The sequence below is a fragment of the Gorilla gorilla genome, chromosome 15 (assembly GCF_029281585.2).
Source record: "Gorilla gorilla gorilla isolate KB3781 chromosome 15, NHGRI_mGorGor1-v2.1_pri, whole genome shotgun sequence".
Classification (NCBI taxonomy): Eukaryota; Metazoa; Chordata; class Mammalia; order Primates; family Hominidae; genus Gorilla; species Gorilla gorilla.
Window position 1 is genome coordinate 75,342,151 of NC_073239.2, and position 27,558 is coordinate 75,369,708.

Genomic DNA, 27,558 nt, shown 5'->3' on the forward strand with positions numbered 1-27,558 from the left:
CCCGAGGCCGGATGGGCCGCCGCGCCGACGCCCCCTGCCGGCCGGCCCGCGCCCAACGCTCGGCTTGTGGGACGCCCGCGGCCGGATGCCCTCCGTCCGCTCCCTCCTCGGCCTCTTGGCCGCCGCCGCGGCCTGTGGCGGTTTCGCCTTCCTGGGCTATTGTATTTACCTCGACCGGAAGCGGCGCGGGGACCCCGCGTTCAAGCGCCGCCTGCGGGACAGTGAGTGGGACCGAGGCGGAGGCGCGGCCGGGCCGGGCAGCGCGGGCCCCCCACTGAGAGGCCGGGCCGTGAGTGCCGCAGCCTCTGCCGAGGGGCCCGCGGCGCCCGGGCAGGCAGGACCACTGGGCCCACGCCTGCCTCGGGACTGGCCTCCCAGCTAGAATGTGCTGTGTTGTGTTCGCAGAAAGAAGAGCAGAGCCTCAAAAGGCTGAGGAGCGGGGCACGCAGGTGCAGTGCTTTCGATCCGCTCAGGTAGCTCAGTAGACGCAGGTCCGGGCTCGCTGGGTTGCTTAGCTCCTGGCGGGCTCGGCAGCAGGTAGTTCCCTCAGCCGCCCGTGCCCGGGAAGAGGCCTGCCCTCGCGCGCCACGCACCGCCTCAGGCCAAGTCACTCTCCTCTCACAAAAGGGAGGGAAGGAAGGAGGAAGAAGTTGGAGTTATAAAAAGACAGCTGCAAAGCAAAACACTGTACAACAGGCACTTATTTTAACTGGAAGAAGGAAGAGGAGCCTTTTGCCCTGTCAGAGCCGCACAGGACACTTAAAAACCCAGGCTGGCCACGGTCACATGGCAGTAACTTCTGGATTGTTCTCCCGCAGGGCCTTTCTTGTAGCTCAGAAGCAGAAGGCATCTTCGTGTTTTCTAAATCTCTGCGGCAAAATTTGATTAGTCCCTTTTTTGTTGTTTTTAAGAGGCGGGCCGGGCTTGGTGGCTCACGCCTGTAATCCCAGCACTTTGGGAGGCAAGGCGGGCAGATCACGTGAGGTCAGGAGTTTGAGACCAGCCTGGCCAACATGGTGAAAGCCTGTCTCTACTAAAAATACAAAAATTAGCCGGAAGTGGTGGCGTGTGCCTGTAGTCTCAGCTACTTGGGAGACTGAGGCAGGAGAATTGCTTGAGTCCGGGAGTGGTAGTTGCAGCCTGGGCGACAGAGCAAGACACTGTCTATAAAAAAAGAAAGAGACAAGGGTGTTCCTATGTTGCCCAGGCTGAACTAGAACTCCTGGCCACAAGCAATGCGCAGTTGATGCTGGATGTTTACTTAGCTGAGATTGTTAGCCAGAGCACCTACACGTCTGTGTGATCTGGGATTCTTCATTTGTGTGATGGGCTGTGTCCCAAGGGACAAGCAAACACATATATGTATGTGTGTGTATATATATGTGTGTGTGTGTGTGTCTGTGTATAGAGAGAGCACGCACATGCATGTGAACTAGAACATGTGCCCATGTGGAAGAGCAGATGGTACCACTTCTGGCAACATTGAAGCCTACTCAATTTAAAGGGAGAGGAAATAGATTCTACCTCTCAACAGGGATGGCAAGGTTTTGAAAGCACTTGTGTGACCGGGAATATTGCGGTAGCCATTTTTGAAACATGCAGTTTTTCCGGAGAAGACTTTGTAGCGGAAGTGGCATTGAACTGAGCCTGGAAGGATGATGAATTTGTGGCTTGGTTTCAGGAGAGAGGATACAGGATGGAGGGAACAGCATGTGCATAAAGATGCAAAGTGGGGCATCTGCCAAGCACATTCAGTAAACCAGTTTGGCAAAGGAGTCATACTGAGGAATAGTGGGTGGTAAGGTTGGAGAGCGAAAGTAGGATTGAATTAGGGAAGGCTTGCTTTGAAGGCCAGGTTAAGGAACTGAGATTCAATGGAGGAATTACTGAAGATTTCTAAGCAGGAATTTTTTAAAAAGAAGGAAAGAAAGGCAGAAGAGAAATATTCTTAGATTGATCAAGCAGGAGTGTACTTAATGGACTGGAAAGGAAAACAAGCTATTGCAGCAATTTAGTTGAGAGGTAATAAAAATCCTGAACTATGGTGGTGGTAGTGGTAACTGGGAAGAGTACAGTTCATGCCGACTGAGTAAAGGGTAATGGAGAGGCGGAGTCAAAGACACTTCCGGGGTTTCAAAATGGAATCACAGTAGAGAATAAAAGCCCATTTGACATAGTTAGCTGGGTAGGGAGTGTCCAAAGAGCTGGACATGGGAGTGGAGATACCTTCCCTGACTTGACTGGGACAGAGCCTGATACAGCTCCATGTCCCTCGTCATTGTCCATGGTTTCACTTGCACATTTGTGTAATTATTTGATTAATGCTTTCCGTTTATTACACTAAGCTGTGTGAGGGCAGACTTTGTTTTTTACTCTCCATTGTTTCCAGTGCCTAGAACAGAGTCTAGCGCGGTAGGTGCCCAGCAAATGTTTGTTGAATATTGTTGTTCATTGTAGGCAGAGGGAAACATCTTGTGCAGAGGCACAGAACATGAAATTGTAATGTTCAAGGAGTATTATGGCCAGAGAGATAGCTGAGGGTCAGTTTAGTGTCTTACTGTGGAGGACTTTGAATGCCAAACTGAAAAGTCAGGACATTTTTCTGTTGTGGTGGATAACTAATGATGGTGACTTTATTTCAGAGAACAGACACAATTATTTTGGTTTTATTTTTTAAATAAGACAACTCTGGTTCCAATGTGGAGAAAGGAAGTTGAAAACAAGAAAATCAGTCAATGGCAGTTCATATGGGAAATAATAAATGATTTATATTAATATAAATTAATCATATTTTAATTATAATATAATCTAATTATATTCATATTAAGCCATAACTAAGTCACACTATAATGTATTGATATAAATCAATAATTATTAATAATAAATTAATATTATTTCCCATATATGAAATAATAAATTATTTCAAGTGAGGAAGCAGCACAAGCAGGATTTTTCAAATGTTCTTTCATATAATTGTCACAACTCTATTCTAATTTTTTTTTTTTTGACACAGGGTCTCACTCTGTTGCCCAGGCTGGAGTACAGTGGCAATGATCACAGCTCACTGCAGCCTCAACCCTTTTGGGGTCAGGTGATTCTCCCACCTCAGTCTCCTAAATAGCTGGGACTACAGGTGCATACCACCATGCCTGGCTAGTTTTTGTACTTTTACAGAGATGGGTTTCGCAACATTGCCCAGGCTGGTCTTGAACTCCTGAGCTCAAGCAGTCTGCCGGCCTTGGCCTCCTGAAGTGTTGGGATTACAGGAGGGAGCCACTGTGCCTGGCCTCTATTCTCATTTTACAGATGAATAAACCAAAGCAGAGAAAGAGTCTTTTCTCACTTTTTCTAGGGTCTTTCTTCCTCTTCTTCCCAGGACTTTCCCAAAGTATGGTCCATTGCTGCATTAGATTTACCTGGAGCATCTGTTAAAATATGGATTATTTGACCCTGATCCCAGCAATTCTGATCCAGTAGCCTAGGGAATTCTTACTGGCACAGTGACTGTCAGACTTTAGGATCCATAAGAATCACCTGAAGAGTTTGTTTAAAAATGCAAATTCCTGGGCCCTACTCCCAGAGATTGATTCAGTAGGTCTGGGTGGAGTCCAAGAAACTGCAGTTTTAACAGCTCCTTCAGGTGATGCTTTGTGAAACATGGGCCTTGGGTTCTGTATTCTTCCCCCTCTCCCTAGAAGATCTTTCCCTTCTCCAAAAGTGATTTCAAATGTACTACTCTAGACCTGGTGTCCCAAGTTTCATCTGCCTACCAGACTCTGTCATCTGGACATTCTGTTGGCACCTCACCTTAGTGTGTCCCGAAGTAAATTCATCATCTCCCCCACCTTGCCACTGTGCCTACTCCTGTTTCCTTATGATGCTCCTGGTATCACTAGCCTCCCTGCTGTGACCCTGACTCATCTTGTTTAAATATCAACTTCATCCATCATAAACAATGACCAATTCTTATTTTCAAATGCTCTATTGCATATATATATATATATATATATATATATATATCCCACTTGTCTATTTCTATTACTTCCCTGCAACTAAAGGCTTTTATTACCTTTTACCCAGGTTATTGTAATAGTTTCCTAACTTGCCACCCTGCCTCTATTCTTATGCTGTTAGGGTAAATTTCTTCTAAATGGCAGCTCTGAATATGTAATTCCTTGCAGTAGCTCCCTACTCTGCAGATTAAAGACCAGCTTTGCTGGGTACAGTGGCTCACACCTGTAATCCGCACTTTGGGAGGCCGAGGTGGTTGGATCACCTGAGGTCAGGAGTTCAAGACCAGTCTGGCCAACATGGTGAAACCCCATCTCTACTAAAAATGCAAAATTAGCCAGGCATGGTGGCGCACGCCTATAGTCCCAGGTCCCTGGGAGGCTGAGGCAAGAGAATCGCTTGAACCTGGGAGACGGAGGTTGCAGTGAGCTGAAAGTTGCAGTGAGCCAAGATCACACCACTGCACTCCAGCCTGGGCAACAGAGTGAGACTCCGTCTCCAAAAAAAAAAAAAAGAAAAAAAAAAAACAGTCTCAGCTTGGCGCTATGCCTTTGATGGCTGCCTATTCCGATTGACTGCCTTATTTTCCTAGGGATTGGAAATAATATATGTAAAGTTCCTAGTTTATAGCTGGCCTTCAATAATGGTAATATTGTTGCTACATTTACCCTATTATGGCCGGCGCGGTGGCTCAGGCCTGTAATCCCAGCACTTTGGGAGGCCAAGGTGGGTGGATCACGAGGTCAGGAGTTTGAGAGCAGCCTGACCAACATGGTGAAACCCCGTCTCTACTAAAAATACAAAAGTTGGCTGGGCATAGTGGCGTGCACCTGTAATCCCAGCTACTCAGGAGGCTGAGGCAGGAGAATCACTTGAACCCGAGAGGCAGAGGTTGCAGTGAGCCGAGATTGCGCCACTGCACTCCAGCTTGGGCAACAGAGCGAGACTTTGTCTCAAAAAACAAACAAACAAACATTTACCCTATCATAATCTAGCTAATTAAGTTCACTTGCTATGTTCCCTGCAATTTTGCGTTGCTTATACTTTCCTCATCAAACTTTCACTGAACCACAGCTCAAACACTATCTTTTCTGAGAAGCCTTTGACAATTCTCCAACTAGATGTAATGTCTCTGTACTTTGAGCCCCAGAGGACATTGGACTTCTTCTTGTACCTACGTGATCACTTTCCCTTTATTAGACTGTGGCTCCTTGGGGATGGGCACAGGGGTCTTGGTCTCCAATTCCTTCCAGCTTTTCCTTGAGTGTCCTGCCCTTGCCAGTGCTCACTAAACGTCTATTGAGTAAAACCTCTGATGTTACTGATTATTAGTATATTTGATGATACAAGCTTAAAAGGTGACCCCTGGCTGGGCATGGTGGCTCACACCTGTAATCCTAGCACTTTGGGAGGCCGAGGTGGGCGGATCACAAAGTCAGGAGATCGAGACCATCCTAGCTAACGAGGTGAAATCCCATCTCTACTAAAAATACAAGAATTAGCTGGGCGTGGTGACGGGCACCTATAGCCCCAGCTACTCGGGAGGCTGAGGCAGGAGAATGGCGTCAACCTGGGAGGCGGAGCTTGCAGTGAGCTGAGATTGCACCACTGCACTCCAGCCTGGGTGACAGAGCAAGACTCTGTCTCAAAAAAAAAAAAAAAAGGTGACCCCTTTCCAGGGTCATTGCATTTTAAAAAGAAAATTAGTGGGGGAAAACAAAAATGAAAACCTTACAGATTTGAAACATTGGAGCTGAAGTAACTGGCAGTGGAGTTGCTATTTTGGGCTAGGCTTTGCACAGTGTACCTTGAAAGACCAACCCTAGGTGTAGTACCAATGATGATGCCATCTTGTGGCCATGGTTGCCTTCATGAACCAACCGCAGTAAACCAAAGCATCCTTCTGAACACTCATTCCCCTGCCAACCCCCAACCAGGTCCTTTGTCCCTTTCCTTTTGAGGGTGTGAGTACAGAAGGCTTAGCATAGTTTTTTGTTTCCCTGATTAGAGAGTTACTGCTACATGAACAGGTCTCACAACTAAAAGACCAAAATGACCTTGTAAGCCAGAGAAATCATGCAACCAAATCAACAGGCACTGTTAATATCCTGGGCAAGAAAATAATTTTGCAACATACAAAACTACCTTTGTTATATTAACTACAGTAGGATTTCTGCTATATGTGGCTGGGTAAAATTTGGGATGAGAGTTATTTATTATAAGCATCTCAACCTAACAAATATGTCATGTTTTTTTAAATCACTTAAAATAATCCCATTTTAGAAAATTGGTTTAAATATTATAAAGAACAACTACATTTGTCATACTTTGGATTTAGAGACTAGGTTCAAGATGTCCTTTTTTTTTTCCTTTCTTTCTTTTTTGTGACGGAGTTTCGCTCTTGTTGTCCAGGCTAGAGTGCAATGGTGTGATGTTGGCCCATTGCAACCTCTGCCTCCCAGGTTCAAGCGATTCTCCTGCCTCGGCCTCCTGAGTAGCTGGGATTACAGGCATGCACCACCACACCTGGCTAATTTTGTATTTTTAGTAGAGACGGGGTTTCTCCATGTTGGTCAGGCTGGTCTCGAACTCCTGACCTCAGGTGATCTGCCCGCCTCGGCCTCCCAAAGTGTTGGGATTACAGGTGTGAGCCACCGCATCCGGCCCAAGATGTTCTTTTTAAATAAAAAATAATTTGATCAGTAGCCATATACCTTACCTTCATTACTCATTGTTGAATATTTTATGAATATTTTAGTTGTGGGATCCAACGAAGAATAAAAAGTTGCAAGAACTTTTCTTGCAAGAGGTACGGATGGGAGAACTTTGGTTATCTAGAGGTAAGAATGTAAATGTTCTTTTGTGAGTTACGACAGCTTATACTTGAGAAATATTTATTGATTAGTATTTGTATGTCAAATAACTAGCTGGATGTGTTAGCCAACTACCCTCATTAAAGAAAAACTATCCCAGCATGTTCACTTCATCATACTGTACTCTTGAATTATGTTAGCATTTAGTGTTCAAGTCGTAGACTTGGAAGTGGGCAAACGGAGTAGCAAAGCCAAATACAAAAATACCTCATTTATTGTTATATAAAATTCTAAGTCAGTGAGTTTTCCAAGTAACTAAATGTTAAGAATAAAAACTTTTTGCCAGGTGTGGTGGCTCATACCTGTAATCCCAACACTTTGGGAGGCCAAAGCAAGAGGATTGCTTGAGGCCAACAGTTTGAGAACAGCCTGGGCAACAAAGCAAGACCCTGTCTCTACAAAAAACTTTAAAAATTAGTTGGGTACCATGGCATGTGCCTGTAGTCCCAGCTACTCAGAAGGCTGAGGTGAGAGGATCACTTGAGCCCAGGAGTTTGAGGTTGCAGTGAGCCATCATCTTGCCACTATACTCCAGCCTGGGAGACAGAGACTCTGTCTCAAGAAAACAAAACAACTTTAAAAAATTCTAACTGCTTTATAAAAATGTTCCTGCTTTCTTAGAATATTCTTAATACTTATTTACTTTGTCGATAACTTAATTCCCTATGAATGTCCATTCTTTTACTGTGTTTAGTGGAGTGATGCCTGTCGGGGCTACCTTACACTTAATGGTCATATTTTGAGTTATAATTTATTCCTACCGGCTGGGCACGGTGGCTCACGCCTGTAATCCCAGCACTTTGGGAGGCCGAGGCGGGCGGATCATGAGGTCAGGAGATTGAGACCATCCTGGCTAACACGGTGAAACCCTGTCTCTACTAAAAATACAAAAAATTAGCCGGGCATGGTGGCGGGTGCCTGTAGTCCCAGCTACTTGGGAGGCTGAGGCAGGAGAATGGTGTGAACCCGGGAGGCGGAGCTTGCAGTGAGCCGAGATCGCACCACTGCACTCCAGCCTGGGCGACAGAGCGAGACTCCGGCTCAAAAAATAAATAAACAAATAAATAAATAATTTATTCCTACCTAATTCCAGATGGATTTGAGAAAACTTCATAATATTGTCAGGCAAAATGATGGTAGATAATATTATTATTGTATAAATATTATAATCATAATGTCCTTATTCTGGTGTTAAACCCTGGAAAGGAAAATTTGTCTTGAGGTTTCTTAATTTAAGAAGTGACTGATATTGCTGGATAAATCAGCATTACACCCATCAGTACAATGTATATATATTTTTTAAGTGTTACAAACTCCCTTGCATATCACAGTGCCTGTACCTGTTTTTGCCTTTCTGTTGTTTTTTTTTTTTCAAAAGGTTTTTTCAATCGGTAAGGAGCATTCTCCAGGATTTATAAAAACAAAGAGGAAGTCAAAATCCTAGACAACTCACAGCAATGACGGAGATTTTTATTCAGTGGCTTAAAACCATTATAAAGGTTTTGAGAAATGAAAAAGTTGCAGGCATTCAAAATCATTGCACATTAATCACTGTAATTTGTATTTTAATATTTCATTTAGTATTATCTTTGCTTTCAGATGGAGTAATTTTTGAATGGACTAAAAATGCCTGCTAAATATTAACGATTTTTGCTTTTAGATGGAGTAATTTTTGAAATGGACTAAAAATACCTGCTAAATATTGATGACAAAATGTACAGTTAGAACTGACTTGAATGATATAAACAGAAGTGACTTTACATAAACCAGTGAAGCTTATGTCTAAAGACCTTTATTTGCATAGGCCTTTAAGGCCCCCTAGCAATTTTTTTTTTTTTTTTTTTTTTTTTGAGATGGAGTTTCACTCTTGTTGCCCAGGCTGGAGTGCAATGGTGCCATCTCAGCCCATTGCAATCTCTGCCTTCCAGGTTCAAGCGATTCTCCTGCCTCAGCCTTCCAAGTAGCTGGGATTACAGGCGTGCACCACCACGCCCAGCTAATTTTGTATTCTTAGTAGACACAGGGTTTCACCATGTTGGTCAGGCTGGTCTCAAACTCCTGGCCTCAAGTGATCCACCCGCCTTGGCCTCCCAAAGTGCTGGGATTACAGGCATGAGCCACCGCGCCCAGCCACCCCTAGTAATTTTGTACTCATAATTTTATATTCTTTTTTGTAAACAAGGGCCCTCAAATTGTGGGAAAGAAAGTTCTGAATTATAAGTCAGAAGAAAAAAGATGATAACGTATTTTATCACATTTTATTCCTATTCACTGTATGCTTAAGAGCTATGATGTAATAGTTTAATTAGATTTAGAGGTGATCTGAACATACGTTGCAAACTTGGGTTTTTAAATTTTAAACTGCAAAATTATTTAATAGCTTTTTTATTTTTGGGGGACAGTGTCTCACTCTGTCACCCACGCTGGAGTGCAGTGGCATGATCTTGGCTCAGCCTTCCGGGTTCAAGCAATTCTCATGTCTCAGCCTCCCAAGTAGCTAGGATTATACAGGTGTGTGCCACCATGCCTGGCTAATTTTTCCATTTTTAGCAGAGACTGGGTTTTGCCATGTTGGCCAGGCTGGTCTCAAACTGACCTCAAGTGATTCGCCCTCCTCAGCCTCCCAAAGTGTTGGGATTACAGGTGTGAGCCACCACGCCCACCCCCCAACAGTTCTTTACAGAAGTTTTATACTTCCATATTTTACTTATATCGCAGTTCTCGGTCTTGGCTGCTTATTCTTTAATTCTTCATCAAACCCCAAACCAATTAAATCAGAATCTATGGGGCTGGAACCCAGGTGTCAATATTTTTTTTTTAAATCTCCCTAGGTTACTAAAACATTGAGAACCAACCAGTACAGTATTCTATCCAATGTGGCAATTTTTCACCCAGTTTTCTGCAGTCTTCTTAACTTTCTCCATTCCCCTTTGCTATCACCCACAATTTTCGTCATTTTCTGTCAGGTAAAATACAGTTCTGTAGCCATCTCAATGGTGGCTATATCTATATGAAACCATAGGGCCAATAATTTTGATTGAAATTTCTGAGTAGCTGGTATGATTGAATTTATTGGTTGGTTGAATTATTTGACCAAATTGATTGTTTTGTATTGTTAGCATCACCAATCTTGAGAACAGGCACTATTATGTTGAAAATGTAAAATTAATGTATTTAAATCAGGACATATCCCTATTGTTCAAGCTTAATACAAATCTTTGGAAAGCATTTTTTTCTGTCACGCACTATTCTCTTCCTATGACCATGTATTTCAACTGATAAATGGAAAACTAGTTTCAGCTAATAAAAATCTATTATTATACTTACCTGTAGGGCCATATTTTATTTTCTACCTAGTTATATGAAGTATGTCAATATTTCAACTCCTGTGATTACCAAATACCTGAAGAGAGGCAGTACTCTAGTCTCAAGGGTCAGAAAATTAGATTATATTCCTAAGGCTAGCATTAATCAGCATTGAAACTATACATCATTTCACTGATCTTTGCCTGTTTCCTTAAAGTAAAACAAGGGAGTGAGATTAAAGTCATTCCATGTTCTAACTTAAACAGAAATGCTATGATTAATTTTCACTCTTCACATATTTCATTTGTTGTTACTTCAAAGCCAATCATCCTAAAACTCACTTTAAAACTGTGCTTAGAAATCAGAGTTCATAAATCTCTTATTTTTTTCCCCGGGGTATATAATTCATGTTACACTACATCTTGTTTCAACTCTTTGATAGTGAAATCTATTTTTTTTAAGTTCCATTTAGCTGGAACATCAGATGTTTCATCTATAATATTTTATCAATCACACATGTAAAGATAACCTATCAGATATTAATAAAAGCAGACAACTGCTTACAAAAAACCTCAGTATCCTCTTCCCTCCATACCCAAATTATAGAACACGAGCATGTCCAATGCAAGAGTGTACTTCTAAACAGTAAGAGTATACTTGCTGTAATTTGGCTCAAAATTAATATTGCCACTTCACCACTGTGAAGCTCAACATCTTCCTCATATTTGTACTCTACTCTTCACAAGACTTGTCTAAGTAGTCTTTAGTTTGATATGCTTTTAATTTTTAATGCTTGTTGCTTTCTTGGATTTGTAGAATGTCTGTTTTAAAGAACTTCAAAATTTTGCTCAAAACTTGTCATTCTGTTTCAGGAGAGCACAGAATGGGGATTCAATACCTTGGCAATGCCCTTTTAGTGTGCGAGCAACCACGGGAACTTCTGAAAGTTTTCAAACACACTCTCCCTCCCAAGGTATTTGAGATGCTGTTGCACAAAATTCCCCTTATTTGCCAGGTGAGCACATATTTAATTATCTTTGTGAAATGTACACAGTAAATAGCTATGTTATGCTTGACTACACAGAAATATCAAAGTATGTGTGTGAATTGCCCAAAATCTTAAATAAGTGAAATCTCTGAATTTTTGGCTGCTTTAACATGAAGCAAGCCTATTCTTCATTTTCCTTTGACTATAATAAATTGTATATTTTCTTGAGTATTATCCGTATTTCAACAGTTCAATTTTAAAGCGGAACATTGCTTCTACTTCCATTAACATACAAAACATAGAAATCACTTTGGTAAATTTAAACATACAGGCTAATTAGCATTCTCTTAAATATAGGTTTAAAATGGTATCAAATGAAATCCATTCATAAGCCAGTTGATTAGTAAGTTTTAGTCCACTTCCATTTTACTAAACTGCTTGGTGTATGTATGCATCAACTAGAATTTCCTGCAAATGCTTGGATTCATTTCAGGATTCATTAGGCATAAGACATTAACTTTGGTTCACTTTTTATCATTAGCAAGCCTTGGAATCTATCATATTTGACTGTCAGCTTTTGAACAAAACACAAACATGAACTCCATTACAGTATAACAGTCAACTCTTAAACATTCCCAAACTAGGGCAGATGGGATTGTTTCCTGAAGATATATGAAAATGTAGGTAAGATATGTGGCCAGGCGCGGTGGCTCACACCTGTAATCCTAGCACTTTGGGAGGCTGAGGCAGGTGGATCACCTGAGGTCAGAAGTTCGAGACCAGCCTGGCCAATGTGGTGAAACCCCATTTCTACTAAAAATACAAAAGTTAGCCGGGCATGGTGGCACACACCTGTAATCCCAGCTACTTGGGAGGCTGAGGCAGCAGAATTGCTTGAACCGGGGAGGTGGAGGTTGCAGTGAGCTGAGATTGTGCCGTTGCACTCCATCCTGGGTGACGAAAGCAAAACTCCGTCTCAAAAAAAAAAAAAAGTATATGTAATGCCCACCCTGACACAAGGGAGGCAAGAAAAGGATCATGCACTGAAATGATTAGCAAGTAACTATTTTATGTATTCACCAGCAATTTGAGGCAGACATGAATGAACAGGAACGCTTGGAGGATGATCCTGATTGAAAAACATTTCAACGTATCCACAGTCCAGTGAGAATACTATGGTACCATACAGTATAAACAACTGCTCAGTGATATTTCCATTTATTTTACTTTGAGTAATAAAAATTTTTCTATCTCATACATGATTGAACACATAAGTTGCTTTAAAATTAACAGTCACAATTGAAGAAACAATGGTTTATTTTTCTAATCAAGTGACCAAGCTGCTGAATCATAAGGCCTCAACAAATGTTGCATCTTATTATTTCATTGAACAATAAGACCTTCTATTGTGATTATTTCTGGTAAATAGCAATTTTGTTTCTCCAGCGGTTTCCATTTGCCAAACAGTCATGACAGATGGTTGAACATGGTGGCTACTGCTTTCGGGGGATTCTATCAGATGAGTCCTCATTTCCAATAAAGCAGCTGTTGGCAATCTTTCATCAAAAGTTCATCCATCAGGACTTCTCTATCGTGGTTGCCCAAGGAGTCCTGCTTTGGCTGCCAGGGCTTCATTCTGCTGAATATGATATTCCTGAAATCTCATGGATATTCTTTGTGTCATTTTTAAATATTTCTGTAAGCAATGTTCTGAACAGGTGGTCTAGGAATGAAAAGGGAAGATCCAAGAGGCAACACAAAAATATGAATTTTTAAAAATGCATGTATTCTAAAAGAATCAGTGGGGTAGTTTGCTTTTCTTTGAATATATCTGAGAATTAAATAGTACTAATTGGCAGCAACTGACCATAGCTTTTAATTGATACTTTCATTCACTGACAAGCATTAATATATATTGAATGCCTGCCAGTTTGTAGTCACTAAGAGCAATGATAAGTCTCTGTTTTCAAAAAGCTTCTGGACTAGATTTTCTGCAAGTGTATTAAGTGAAAGCCCACATTCCTGTCTTCTTGTTTCGATTATTAAAATGTAGACCCAGTAGTAAGTTTGTTCCTTTTTAATGAGAAACAACATTCTTAATTCTCAACCTTTTACTTTTTATTTTAATTAATTAATTAATTTATTTATTTATTTTTGAGAGGGAGTCTTGCTGTGTCACCCAGGCTTGAGTGCAGTGGTGCGATCTCGGCTCACTGCAAGCTCCGCCTCCTGAGTTCATGCCGTTGTCCTGCCTCAGCATCCCGAGTAACTGGGACTACAGGTGCCTGCCACCATGCCTGGCTAATTTTTTGTATTTTTAGTAGAGACGGGGTTTCACTGTGTTAGCCAGGATGGTCTTGATCTCCTGACCTCGTGATCCGCCTGCCTCAGCCTCCCAATGTGCTGAAGTTCCAGGCGTAAGCCACCGTGCCCGGCCTATTTATTTATTTTTTTGAGACAGGTTCTCTCTCTGTTGCCCAGGGTGGAGTGCAGTGCCTCACTGTGGCCTCAACCTCCTGGGCTTAAGTGATCCTCCTACCTCAGCCCCTGGAGTAGCTGAGACTACAGGCACACACCACCACGCCTGGCTAATTTTTCATTTTATTTTTTAGTAGAGATGAGGGCTGGTGCTTTTTGTTGTTGTTGCTGTTGACAGGGTCTTGCTCTGTCGCCCAGGCTAGAGTGCAGTGGTGCAATCACAGCTCACTGCAACCTCTGCCTCCCGGGCTCAGGTGACCCTCTCACCTCAGCTCCCGAGTAGCTGGGACCACAGGCATGTACCAACATGTCCAGCTAATTTTTTTTTGTATTTTTTGTAAAGACAGGGTTTCACCATGTTGCTGAGGCTGGTTTCGAACTCCTGGGCTCAAGTGATCCACCTGCCTTGGCCTCCCAATGTGCTGGGAGTTCAAAGTTACAGTGAGCTATGATTATGCCATTGCACTCCAGCCTGGGTAACAGAGCGAGACCCTGTCTTAAAAAAATAGTTAAGACTTCTAATAGGATGAGGTTTTCAATATGAGCCACCAAAGTCAAGCTTTGCTTTTTCCAAAGCCAACCAGAATTCCCAGGGCCATACAGAAAGGCTGTGCCAAGTTTCTCTAGGTAGGCCATCTTGGCTGAAAGCTAATTAGTAAGAATCTTTGTTGTGAAACAGTAACTCAGCAGCTGCAGCCATCTTCTCTAAAATGGTCTGACTTGGTACAATGTAACTGTCATACTAAATTTGGCACTGTTAAACTCAATGCCGTGGTTCAGTGGCTGCTTCAGTTCTTCCAAGCAATGGAACATAAAAGGTAGTATAAATTCCTGTAATAAGTAGGAACAAGTGAAATGCTTAAGGGGATCCTACTTAGAGTGTTTATGCAGGCTTGGAGAATTTTAGTGAGTAACACTTTTCATACCTCTTCAGGTTTTACTTCTCTTGTTGTGAAGTCTTTAACACAGTCCAAAAAGCAGGTCTCTGTAAGTTTATTGTAGGTCCCCAGAAATTCCTTAAACTACAAACAAACCAGAATGTTCTTTAGTATTTGTTTTTTTAAAACAAAGATGCTTTGAAACTTAAATTACTGGTATTTTCTATTTAGACAAAATATACTATAACACTTGAAATCATAGTTATTATGCTAACTTAAATGGGTACAGTATGATCTACAGAATAGTTTTATTTTCTAGTTCAATATTTAATTTTTCCTTGATTATCAGTCAGATTAAAAATACATATGCTTGGCCGGGTGCGGTACCTCATGCCTGTAATCCCAGCACTTTGGGAGGCCGAGGTGGGCGGATTACCTGAGGTCAGGAGTTCGAGACCAGCCTGGCCAACATGGTGAAACCCTGTCTCTAATAAAAATACAAAAATTAGCCAGGTGTGGTGGCGCATGCCTGTAATCCCAGCTACTCAGGAGGCTGAGGCAGGAGAATTGCTTGGGCCCAGGAGATGGAGGTTGCAGTGAACCAAGATCGTGCCACTGCAGTCCAGCCTGGCCAACAAAGAGAGACTGTGTCCAAAAAAAAAAAAAAAAAAAAAAAAAAAGAACAAGAAAAATACATACACTTTATAACATTTAATATCCATTTTGGAAATGAAATAGAAACAATTGTTTTGTGAAACCACTGACATGGTTTTTTTTTTTTGAGATGGAGTCTTGCTCTGTCACCCAGGCTGGAGTGCAATGGCACGATCTCGGCTCACTGCAGCCTCTGCTTCCTGGGTCAAGCAATTCCTGTGCCTCAGCCTCCCACGTAGCTGGGACTAGAGGTGTGCACCAGCACGCCCAGCTAATTTTTGTATTTTTAGGAGACAGAGTTTCACCATGTTGGCCAGGCTGGTCTTGAACTCCTGACTTCATGTGATCCACCCACCTGGGCCTCCCAACGTGCTGGGATTACAGATGTGAGCCACTGCACCCAGCCTGACATGGTGGCATTAGTAGCACCTTACATTTTTTTGCAAAATCTTTTCCCCTTAATTAGAATACCTTACCTGTTTTATCTGATCAGATTCTGGTATTTGTGCAGCCATATTCTTCTGGTACCTTTGTTAGTCACCTAATTTAAAAATTCAAAACAAGTTTGTCAATCTATAAACAAATGTTTTTAGTCTAACTGAAGAGTTAGGGAATCACTGCTCATATTTTATAAATCTGTGTATGTAATTGTATGCCACCACCCCCAATTTCTCAGATCATTAACCATAGAACCTTACAGTTGAGAATTAGATTTTCTTTTTTTTTTTGAGACGGAGTCTCACTCTGTCACCAGGCTGGAGCGCAGTGGCGCCATCTTGGCTCACTGCAACCTCTGCCTCCGGGTTCAAGCAATTCTCCTGCCTCAGCCTCCCGAGTAGCTGGGACTACAGGCACACACCACCGTGCCCAGCTAATTTTTGTATTTTTAGTAGAGATGGGGTTTCACCATGTTGGCCAGGATGGTCTCGATCTCTTAACCTCGTGATCGGCCGCCTCGGCTTCCCAAAGTGCTGGGATTACAGGCGTTAGCCACCGTGCCCGGCCAGAGAATTAGATTTTCTAATGCTAGTTTGGGACTCAAAGGCCCTGTCTATCAAAATCTCCAGTTTTAAGATAGTTTGCTCTGCTACCTTGCTAAGCTGCTTGTTTAAAGCCCCATTCCTAGGAGGGTTATAAAGGAAACCAAGATGGTGAGGTTTGGGCTTAAAAAAATAATTTAAAAAAGCTGGGTGTGGTGGCTCATGCCTGTAATCCCAGCACTTTGGGAGGCCGAGATATGTGGATCACTTGAGGTCAGGAGTTCAAAACCAGCCTGGCCAACATAGTAAAACCCTATCTCTACAAAAAATACAAAAATTGGCCAGACGTGGTGTCATGTGCCTGTGGTCCCAGCTACTTGGGAAGCTGAGGCAGGAGAATCGCTTGAACTCGGGACGTTGAGGTTACAGTGAGCCAAGATCACACCACTGCACTCGAGCCTGGGCGACAAAGTGAGACTCCATCTCAAATAATAATAATAATAATGATAATAAAAAGAAAAATAAAGGAAATCAAGAGATTTTTGCTGTTTTCCTAAAATTACTTAACTATTCCACTAGTCACCAATTTGCTTATTTTAAATTTTTTACTATTATACTCAGTCGAATACATCAAAAATATCAAAGATTTTAACATTTCAACATACAATCACATAAAAAGTATTAATAAGATATTTTATGTTCCTTTTCTGGTAGTAAGTCTTTGATTTTGGTGAACATTTTACACTTATACCACATCTCAATTTGAATGCTAAATTTTCATCAGAAATACTTGGCCTATATTTAGATTTAATAAAATCTATTGTTGAAAAAGTAGATTCACATATCTGAGCCACTCCAAATACACTTAAAATTAGTTGCTAATTTAACTCTGACCCTTACTACTAATGATCCTTTTACAATGTAAATACAAAGGTTCTATTAATAGTTAACAAACACCAGTTAACAAACACCATTTGCTTAGAAATTGACAACCCTCATGAAGGATATTCAGAGTTTTAAAAGAAAGTTACAGGAATTATACATTCTACTACACATTCTATAGTTCAAAAAGGGCAATCACAGAGACTAATCAGAGACTTCTAATTATAATCTAACGTGGCGGCAACAGGGAAGGGAAGACAAGTAAATAAAAAAGCCTTTCTGAATTCCTGAGATTTTCACATATCCTAAATGTAGGACTTAGGTTCAGTTAATCTAGATATAAGAATGTGTATCACATTATTTATTTACTATATCCTGGCTAGTTCTAAAAAGGTTGAGCATTTCATATAAAAGATTTGTATTTGTATAGGCCGGGCGTGGTGGCTCACGCCTGTAATCCCAGCACTTTGGGAGGCTGAGGCGGGCAGATTACCAGGTCAGGAGATCGAGACCATCCTGGCTAACACAGTGAAACCCCGTCTCTACTAAAAATACATAAAATTAGCTGGGCGTGGTGGTGGGCGCCTGGAGTCCTAGCTACTTGGGAGGCTGAGGCAGAAGAATGGCGTGAACCCGGGAGGTGGAGCTTGCAGTGAGCCGAGATTGCACCACTGCACTCCGGCCTGGGTGACAGAGTGAGACTCCGTCTCGAAAAAAAAAAAAGAAGATTTGTATAAAATAAAGCTGTTTAAAACAGAAATTAAACAGCATGTAAAAGGAAAACATGAATCATGTACACTGTAGACTAACATAAATGCTATACATTTTATTAAGAGTTTTCTGATAACCAAAACAAAAATGATAAACTGGATGTGCAAATTTTTATTAGCTTATCGATTATTAAAGTATCTCTGGAAAACATAAATTCTTTATGAAGCTTTGTTGAAACTAATTTTTATGAAGTTCGTTGAAACTAGTAGTAAATTCAAGTTTAGGACAAAGTGTATGCCACCATCACAAAAAAAAATTAACATTCTGCTTTTGATTAACACATACAATCAACAGTAATTCCATTCCACCAGTCTCAACCATACCTATACTTTCCTCCTTTTTGCATTTATTCTTCCCTCCTCCTTTTTTCTTATCCTATAAAATCAGAATAACTAGGCTGGGCACGGTGGCTCACACTTGTAATCCCAGCACTTTGGGAGGCTGAGGCAGGTGGATCACCTGGGGTCAAGAGTTGGAGACAAGCCTGGACAGCATAGTGAAACCACATCTCTACTAAAAATACAAAAATTAGCCGGGCATGGTGGCTTATGCCTGTAATCCCAGCTACTCAGGAGGCTGAGGCAGGAGAACTGCTTGAATCCTTGGGCGGAGGTTGCAGTGAGCCGAGATTGCAGCACTGCACTCCAGCCTGCACCGCATAGTGAGACTCCATCTCAAAAAAAAAAAAAAAAAAAAGAAAGAAATTCACAATAACTACTGACATTTAAAAAAATGTCATTTCCTTCGTATGCACAGAAAAGCCTCCCCACTCCCCAGCAAGTGTCAGTGGAAACCACACAGGGAGCTTGGCTTCCACCCCAATTGGCAGTAATGAGGTACCCATCTCCATCTACTCTGGGGTGGTATCTAAGGAGGCCTACTTGACATTCAGGACTTGCATTACTGCCTCATGACAATTAGGCCATGTACCCTCCTGTAATGTCAGTGGAGGCCACATGGGGAGAGTAACAAAGCACTGTAGTCCTTCCCAGCCAGGGAGTTATCAGTGGAAGCCTGGTGAGGAGCCAGAATGCCTACTCCACCTAGCAGTAACAAGAAACTCCCTGCCCCTCCCTTCAAGTGTCAGAGTGAGGAACATGAATTTCTACTTCCACCTGGCAGTAATGAAGTGGTACCTCCCACCACTTCCCCTCATGGAGCATTGTCAAAAGGAGCCAGATAAAATGATTAAATAAAATCTAGAGCCTCATAACATGATATGCAAGATGTCCAGGCTACAATATATTAAAAAATCACTCATCACACCAAGAACTAGGAAGATCTCAAACTGAATTAAAAAAAGACAACAGATGCTCAACATTGATTAATATGTGTTAGGATTATCTGATAAAGATTTTTAAATAGCACCTTGTAAATACTTCAGTGAGCAATTATGAACACACTTGAAACAAATGAAAAAACAGAAGGTCTCAGCAAAGAAATAGAAGATATTAAGACCCAAATGGAAAGTTTAAGAAGTGAAAAATACAATAACCAAAATAAACTCAATGAATAAAATCAATAGGAGAATGGAGGGGACAGAGGAATCAGTGAATTGGAAGCCAGAAAATATAATTCTTCAACCTGAATTACAGAGAAAAACAGAATGAAAAACATTAACAGAGTACAAAGGACTTGTAGAAGTATAAAAAAGTGAATATTTTGTCTCATTAGAGTCCAAGAAGAAGAGGAAGAAAATGGTAGGGTAGTAAAAGTACTGGAAGAAATAATGGCTGAAAACTCCCCAAGTTTGGCAAAAGACATAAACCTACAGATTCAAAAAGCTGAACAAACCCCAAACAGCATAAACCCGATGAAACCTACATCGACACATAATAGTCAAACATCTGAAAACTAAAGACAAGGCCGAGTGCAGTGCCTCACGTTTATAATCCTAGCACTTTGGGAGGCCAAGGCGGGTGGGTCAATTGAGGTCAGGAGTTCATGACCAGCCTGGTCAACATGGTGAAACCCTGTCCCTACTGAAAAAAAAAAAAAAAAATACAAAAAGCAGGTGGCCATGGTGGCACACACCTATAATCCCAGCTACTCAGGTGGCTGAGGCATGAGAATTGCTTGAACCCAGGAGGCAGAGGTTGCAGTGAGCCAAGATCATGTCAGTGCATTCCAACCTGGGCGACAGAGTGAGACTCTGTAGCAAATAAATAAATAAATAACAATAAATAAAATAAAAAATAAAGACAAAAAGCCATTGAAAGCAGCAAGTGAAAAACTATATCTTGCCTGTAGGGGTAAAACCATTAGGATGAAAGCAGATTTTTCTTTAGAAACTATGGAGGCCACAAGGAAGTGGCACAAAATGTTTCAAGTGCTAAAAGAAAACAACTGTCAATGCAGAAACCTGTATCTAGTGAAAACAACCTTGAGGAATAAAGGAGAAATCAAGACATTCTCAAATGTAGGAAAACTAAGAAAATGTGTTACCAGCATAGCTACCTAAAATAATCGCTCAAGTTTCTAAACAAAGAAAATGATAAAAGTAGTAGTCCTGGAACATCAAGGAGGAAAACACAGTAATAAGTACAATACACTTCTCTTGAGTTTCCTAAATTATGTTTGTTGGTTGAAGCAAAAATTATAAAACCATCTATTGTGGTTCCAAATGTATGTACACAGTTAAGGTTTCTATACTTCACTTGAACTGGTAATATGCTGACATCATTACATGGTGATAAACTAAATCAGTGCCATGAGGAAAAGTTTTAGTACTAAATGCATACATTAGAAAAGGAAAAAGTCCAGGTGTCATGGCTCATGCCTGTAATCTCAGCACTTTGGGAGGCTGAGGTGGGAGAATTCCTTGGGCTCTGGAGTTCAAGACCAGCCTGGGTGATATGGTTTGGCTATGTCCCCACCCAAATCTCATCTTGAATTCCCAAGTGTTGTGGGAGGGACCTGGTGGGAGGTAATTGAATCATGGGGGCAAGTCTTTCCCATGCTGTTCTCATGATAGTGAATAAGTCTCCCAAGATCTGATGGTTTTATCAAGAGGAGATCCCCTACACAAGTTCTCTCTCTTTGCCTTCTGCCATCCATGTAAGATGTGACTTGCTTCTCCTTGCCTTCAGCCATGATTGTGAGGCCTCCCCAGCCATGTGGAACTGTAAGTCCATTAAACCTCTTTCTTTTGTCAATTGCCCAGTCTAGGGTATGTCTTTACCAGCAGTGTGAAAATGGACTAATACACTGGGCAACATAGTGATACCTTCTCTCTCCAAAAAAAGAAAAGAAAGAGAGGACAGAAAAGAAAAGAAAAGAGAAAAGAAAGAAAAGTAGCTGGGCATGGTGGCATGTCCTATACCCCCAGCTACTTGGAGGTTGAGGCAGGATTGCCTGAGCCAAGGAGTTTAAGGCTGCAGTGAGCTATGATCATGCCATTGCATTCCAGCTCAGGTAAGACAGCAAGACCCTGTTAAAAAAAAAAAAAAAAAAAAAAAAAAGGAAGTGGAGGTAAGGAAGGAAGAAAGGGGAGGGAGAGAGGGAAAGGAGCGTGGGAGGGAGGGAGGGACTTAGGGAAGGAGGGAAGGAAGGGAGGGAGGAAGGAAGGAAAGAAGAAAGGAAGGAAGGAAGGTCTTAAATCAGTAATCCAAGCTCCTCCTACCTCAAGCACCTAAAAAAGAAGAGCAAAATGAACCCAATGAAGGAAATAAAGAGCAGAAATCAATTTAAATGAAAAGAGAAAAAAAGAAAGAGCTAGTTCTTTGAAAAGATTAATAAAACTGACAAACCTACTAGCAAGAGAGAAGACACAAATTATACATCAGGAATGAAACGGTGTACATTACTACAGGTTTTGCAGACACCAAAAGGATACAGGAATATTACAAACAACTCTACATACATAAACCTGACAACTTCTTTATGAAGTTAGTATTATCCTGATATTAAAACCAGGCAAAGACAGTACAAAAAAGAAAACCATAAAAATATCCCTCATGAAAGATATAAAAAAGTCTATTACTATTAATATTAGCAAATATAATTCAGCAATATATAAAAAGAATTATACAACTTGACCAAGTAGGGTTTATTCCAGGGATGCAAGACTGGTTTAATATTTGAAAATTAGTCCGTTTAAGTCCACATATTAATAGACTGAAGAAGAAAAACCAAATGATCATAAACATTGATGCAGAAAAAGTATCTGAAAAAATGCAATACCCATTCATAGCAAAATATCTCAGAAAAAAAGGAAGATCAATTTGATAAACAGCATGTACAAAAAAACCTACAGCCTACACTATACTTAATGGCGAAAGATAATACTTTCCCATAAGACTGTGAGCAAGGACAGATGTCCACTCTCACCACTCTTATCTAACATACTGCTGAAAGTTCTACCCAGTGCAGTGAAGCAAGAAAAGGAAACAGACATAAAGATTGTAAAAGAAAAAACAAAACTGTTCCTGTTTGCATGTAATATAATTATGAACATGCAAAATCGAAAGAATCTACAAATAAACTCCTAGAATAAGTTCAGCAGTGTCCAGTATACACAATAAGCATATTTAAAAAATCAATTGTATTTCTATATACTATCAATGAACACATGTATACTGAAAGTAAAAATACAATATCGTTTACAATTACTGAAAGAAAAAAAAGATTTAGGGGCAAATCTAACAAAACATGTACGGACTTGTATGTGGAAAACTACCAAATGCTGACGAAAGAAGGCAAAGACCTAAACACACAGAGAGACATACTGTGTGTTCAGAGATCAGAAGACTCAATATAGTAAGAATGCCAATTTTCTTAAGGCTGATATACAGGCTTATTGCAATTTCTATCAAGGTCCTAACAAGATTTCTTATAAATATACACAAATTTATATGGAAATTTATGTAAAATTTATATAAAAAGCAAAGGGACCAGAATAGCTAAAACAAATTTGAAAAATGAAGAATGAAGTGAGAGGAATTGGTCTACCTGATTTCAAGACATAAATAGCCTACAATAATCAATGCTGTGTGCCACTGGTGGAGGGACAGACAAATAGTCAGTGGAACATAACAAAGAATCTAATAACAGATTAACACCAAAAAACCCAACTGGCCAGGTGAGGGGGCTCACACCTGTAATCCCAGCACTTTGGGAGGCCAAGAAGGGAGAATTGCTTGAGCCCAGGAGTTCAAGAACAACCTGGGCAACACAGCGAGACCTTGTCTGTACAAATAATTAAGAAAATTAGCTGGGCATGGTGTCACATGCCTGTAGTCCCAGTTACCTGGGAGTCTGAGGTAGGAGAATCATTTGAGCCTGGGAGGTAGAGGCTGCAGTAAGCCATGGTTGCGCCACTGCGCTCCAGTCTGGAAAATAAGAGTGAGACCCCGTCTCAAACACACACACACACACACACAAATACACCCCTGCCCAACTGATTTTTGGGAAAAAAAGATGTGAGAACTAAGTTTCTCACCTAATACAAAAATTAACTCAAAATGGATTGGGGGGCCAGGCATGGTGGCTCATGCCTGGAATTCTAGCACTTTGGGAGGCCAAGGTTGGTGGATGGCTTGAGGCCAGGAATTTGAGACCAGCCTGGGTAACATGATAAACCCCGTCTTTACCAAAAATACACACACAAAAAAAATTTTAGCTGGGCATGGTGGCACATACCTGTAGTCCCAGCTACTTGAGAGGCTGAGGTAGGAGGATGGATTGAGCCCAGGAGGCGGAGGCTGCAGTGAGCCAAGATTGTGCCACTGCACTCCAGCCTGGGTGACAGACCCTCTCTCTAAAAAAATGATCAGGCATTTAATGTAAAATATAAAACTACTAAAACTTTTATTTATTTTTAATAAACACAGGGTCTCACCATGTTGCCCAGGCTGTCTCCACTCCTGGGCTTAAGCAGCCCTCCCATCTCCACCTCCCACAGGGCTGGGATTACAGGCGTAAGCCACCATGATTGGCCAACTACTAAAACTTTTAGAAAAATATTAGAAAATCTGGCTTTAGGGCTAGGCAAAGAGTTCTTATATTTGACATCAAAAACACTATAAGAGGAAAAATTAATAAATTAGACTTCATGAAAATTAAAAATGAAATTAAAAAATTAAAAACTTTTGCTTTATGAAAGAACATTGAGAGGATGAAAAGCTACAGACCAGGAGGAAATATTTGCAAACTACATAACTGACAAAGAACTAATAAGCAGAAGATATAAAGAACTCTCAAACCCCAGCAGTAAAAACACAAACAATCCAATTAGAAAACAAGCAAGAGCCGTAAGAAGGTATTTCAGCAAAAAGGAAATACATATGGCTAATAAGTACCTGAAAAGATGTTCAACATCATTAGCCATTAGGGAAATGCAAATTAAAACCAAAACAAGCTGCTGGGCGCGGTGGCTCATGCCTGTAATCCCAGCACTTTTGGAGGCTGAGGCGGGCAGATCACCTGAGGTCAGGAGTTCGAGACTAGCCTGGCCAACGTGGTGAAACCCCATCTCTACTGAAAATACAAAAGTTAGCCGGGCATGGTGGTGCATGCCTGTGGTCCCAGCTACTCGGGAGGCTGAGGCAAGAGAATTGCTTGAACCCCGGGTGGAGGTTGCAGTGAGCCGGGATCACGCCACTGCACTCCAACCTGGGTGACAAGAGCAAAAATCCATCTCAAAAAAAAAAAAACAAAAAAAAAAACAAGCTATATACCTATCAGAATGGCTAACATAAAAACAAAACAAAACAAAACAAAAAAACAAAAACAGTGGCAATACCAAATGCTAGTGAGGACATGGAAAAACTGAATCACTTACATATTCCTATTGGGAATGTAAAGAGTTTGGCAGTTTCTAAAGAAGTTATACATTCATCTCCCATATAACCCTGCAATTGCATTCCTGGGCATCTGTCCTAGAGAAATGAAAACTTGTGTTCACAGGAAATCCTATATGTGAATGTTTGTAGAAACTCTATTCTTAATAATCAAAAACTGAAAACCCAAATGTTCTTCAGTGGGTGAATGGTTAAACAAATTGGTACATCTATACCTGTAATACTATTCAGCAATAAAAAGGATGAGGTATTGATACTTGCAAAAGCCTGGAAAATTCTGCTGAGGAAAAAAGCCAATCCTAAAAAGTTACATACTGTATAATTCCACTTATACAACATTCTTGAAATAACAGAATTGCAGAAATGAAGAACATATGGTTGCCAAGGGTTAAGGAATGGATGAGGGAAGAAGTAGGAAGAAAGCAGGTGTTGCTATAAGAAGGCAACACAAGACCTTTGTAATAGAAATATTCTGTATCTTGATTGTATCAATATTAGTATCCTGGATGTGAGTGACATTGTACTCCAGTTTTGTAAGATGTTACCATTGTGGAAAACTGGGTAAAGGACACAGGGGACATTTGTATTAATTGTTGGAAGTGTATTTCAATCCACACTAACCTCAAAATAAAACGTTTAATAATAAAGAAAAAAAATGTTATTGTATAACTTTCTGGTACCTGCCAAAGAACAACATGCAGTGTGGTAGATACTGTTAGCAAGCATTCCAAGCTAGAGTCCTTCTGGATTCCCACTCAGAAAACAGTCTGAAAAGATCTAAGAACTGGTAAAACAACTTCCTAAAGAAGTATTAAATGAAATCACTGTTTTGTGAGAACTTGAAAAAAAATACAAGGGTAATAAAATATGCATTAAGGAACTTTGTTTACCAATAGGCTCCTAGCTGAAAGTTCAAAAGGTCATCTACTAGACCTGAGCCTTTTCAATTGTCGAATTAGGACAGTACACTCACTGCACCTCAGGAGGGCACCCAGCAAACTGGACTTTGTACAGTTCACATCAAAAAAGAACACAGAGCTGATTTCCTTCTTATAATGCCAAAATCTGTTGTTCTTTTTTTTTTTTTAATTCCATCCTTGTATTTCTTTGGGTTAAAATTCTTATTTATTGACTTATCAACCAGAGGTCAGAGAGACAGAAAGTATGAAATCTTTTTTTTTTTTTTTTGAGACGGAGTTTTCGCTTTTGTTGCCCAGGCTGGAGTGCAATGGCACAATCTCAGCTCACTGCAATCTCCGCCTCCCAGGTTCAAGCGATTCTCCTGCCTAAGCCTCCCGAGCAGTTGGGATTACAGGCATGCACCACCACGCCCAGCTAATTTTCTATTTTTAGTAGAGACGGGGGTTTCTCCACGTTGGTGAGGCTGGTCTTAAACTCCCCACCTCAGGTGATCCTCCTGCCTCGGCCTCCCAAAGTGCTGGGATTACAGGCATGAGCCACTGTGCCCAGTCGAAAGTATGAAATCTTTAAATGTTCTCTAAGTTTCATACTGGTACCCTGTGCTGCCTCTACACACATCTTGTCCTTATTATATATCTCATGGTGACAAATGATGGTTGTTACTAAAAAATCTGAAAAGACATATATGAGGAATGCCCCAAGTGCTGTTGGTATGAATCTTCTTTATTCATTAATGTATTAATATACATTACTTAAACAGTGTATGTTTCCTCTTTTCAATGAAATAAAGTTTATCATACTATAAAAGTAATATATTTATTGAGAATTTGAAAAACAAAAGATAGTTATACCATTCACAGACCACTATGTTAACACTATGATTTACTTTCTTTAGAATCACTCAATTGTGTATTTTATTTATTTATTTACTTATTTTTGAGATTTATTTATTTATTTATTTTTGAGACAGAGTCTCACTCTGAGACCCAGGCTGGAGTGCAGTGGCGCAATTTCAGCTCACTACATCTTCCGCCTCCTGGGTTCAAGTGATTTTGTGCCTCAGCCTCCTGAGTAGCTGGGATTACAGGCATGCACTACCACACCTGGCTAATTTTTGTTTAGTATAGATGGGGTTTCACCATGTTGGCCAGGTTGGTCTTGAACTCCCGACCTCAGGTAATCCACCCACCTCAGCCTCCCAAAGTGCTGGGATTACAGGCGTGAGCCACTGCGCCCAGACCAATTTGGTATTTTTTTTTTCCAGACCTAACAGTTGAACTCAAGAGCTAACAATCAGAAGTTTTCTTAAGTCTGCTTAAATCTCTAAAGCTATCCTCGGTAGTCACCAGTATCTATCAAGATTACGGTATAGGCCAGGCACAGTGGCTCACACCTGTAATCCCAGCACATTGGGAGGCCAAGGCGGGTGGATCATTTGAGGTCAGGAGTTTGAGACCAGCCTGGCCAACATGGTGAAACCCCGTCTCTATTAAAAATACAAAAATTAGCCGGGCATGGTGGCACATGCCTGTAATCGCAGCTACTCGGGAGGCTGAGGCAGAACTGCTTGAACCTGGGAGGCAGAGGCTGCAGTGAGCTGAGATTGTGCCACTGCATTCCAGCCTGGGTGACAGAGCGAGACTTTGTGTCAAAAAAAAAAAAAAAAAAAAAAAAAAAGATTATGGTATACATAATTGTAGGCAACTGGTTCAGAGAAAATACTGGAGATGACTGAGTAAATAAATGATTTTCAGAGTTACTTGCTAATTTGAGGTCTTCTAAATCTTTCACTATTCACTTCGAAGTTATTTAATAGTAAGCTTAGACTAACAAATTCCACCAGCCACATAAACCACCTGATGGTGAGAACAGGTAGCAGTAATGTGGTTGTTCTTTTATTTGATCCTAGTTTCCATATATTACAGCAAATTTATGTTACTGTGGCAAAGACCCATCAGGGGTTACCTTCTGATTATATCCCTGAAACCTGGAGAGGGAGAGAAGAAATAAGCAAAT

General features: G+C 40.9%; 2 protein-coding genes across 3 annotated transcripts in view; one reads left to right on the forward strand and one right to left on the reverse strand.

The window, feature by feature from the left end:
* On the forward strand, nt 1-13,239 carry TOMM20L (translocase of outer mitochondrial membrane 20 like). The gene is made up of 5 exons (XM_019010021.4): nt 1-221; nt 406-449; nt 6,770-6,851; nt 11,063-11,205; nt 12,262-13,239. Exons 1-5 carry the CDS (start codon nt 86-88, stop codon nt 12,313-12,315), a joined length of 459 nt encoding a protein of 152 aa, XP_018865566.1. The 5' UTR covers nt 1-85; the 3' UTR covers nt 12,316-13,239.
* Nucleotides 12,228-27,558, reverse strand: part of TIMM9 (translocase of inner mitochondrial membrane 9) — a 19,068-nt gene continuing 3,737 nt past the window's right edge. For both annotated transcript variants that reach the window (XM_019010022.4, XM_019010023.3), the window contains 3 exons: nt 15,665-15,729; nt 14,583-14,678; nt 12,228-12,901 (listed from right to left, as the gene is read on the reverse strand). In XM_019010022.4, the coding sequence (XP_018865567.1) occupies nt 12,767-12,901; nt 14,583-14,678; nt 15,665-15,703 (270 nt within the window). In that variant the 5' untranslated portion in view covers nt 15,704-15,729 and the 3' untranslated portion in view covers nt 12,228-12,766. The remainder of the gene's footprint in view (nt 12,902-14,582; nt 14,679-15,664; nt 15,730-27,558) is intronic.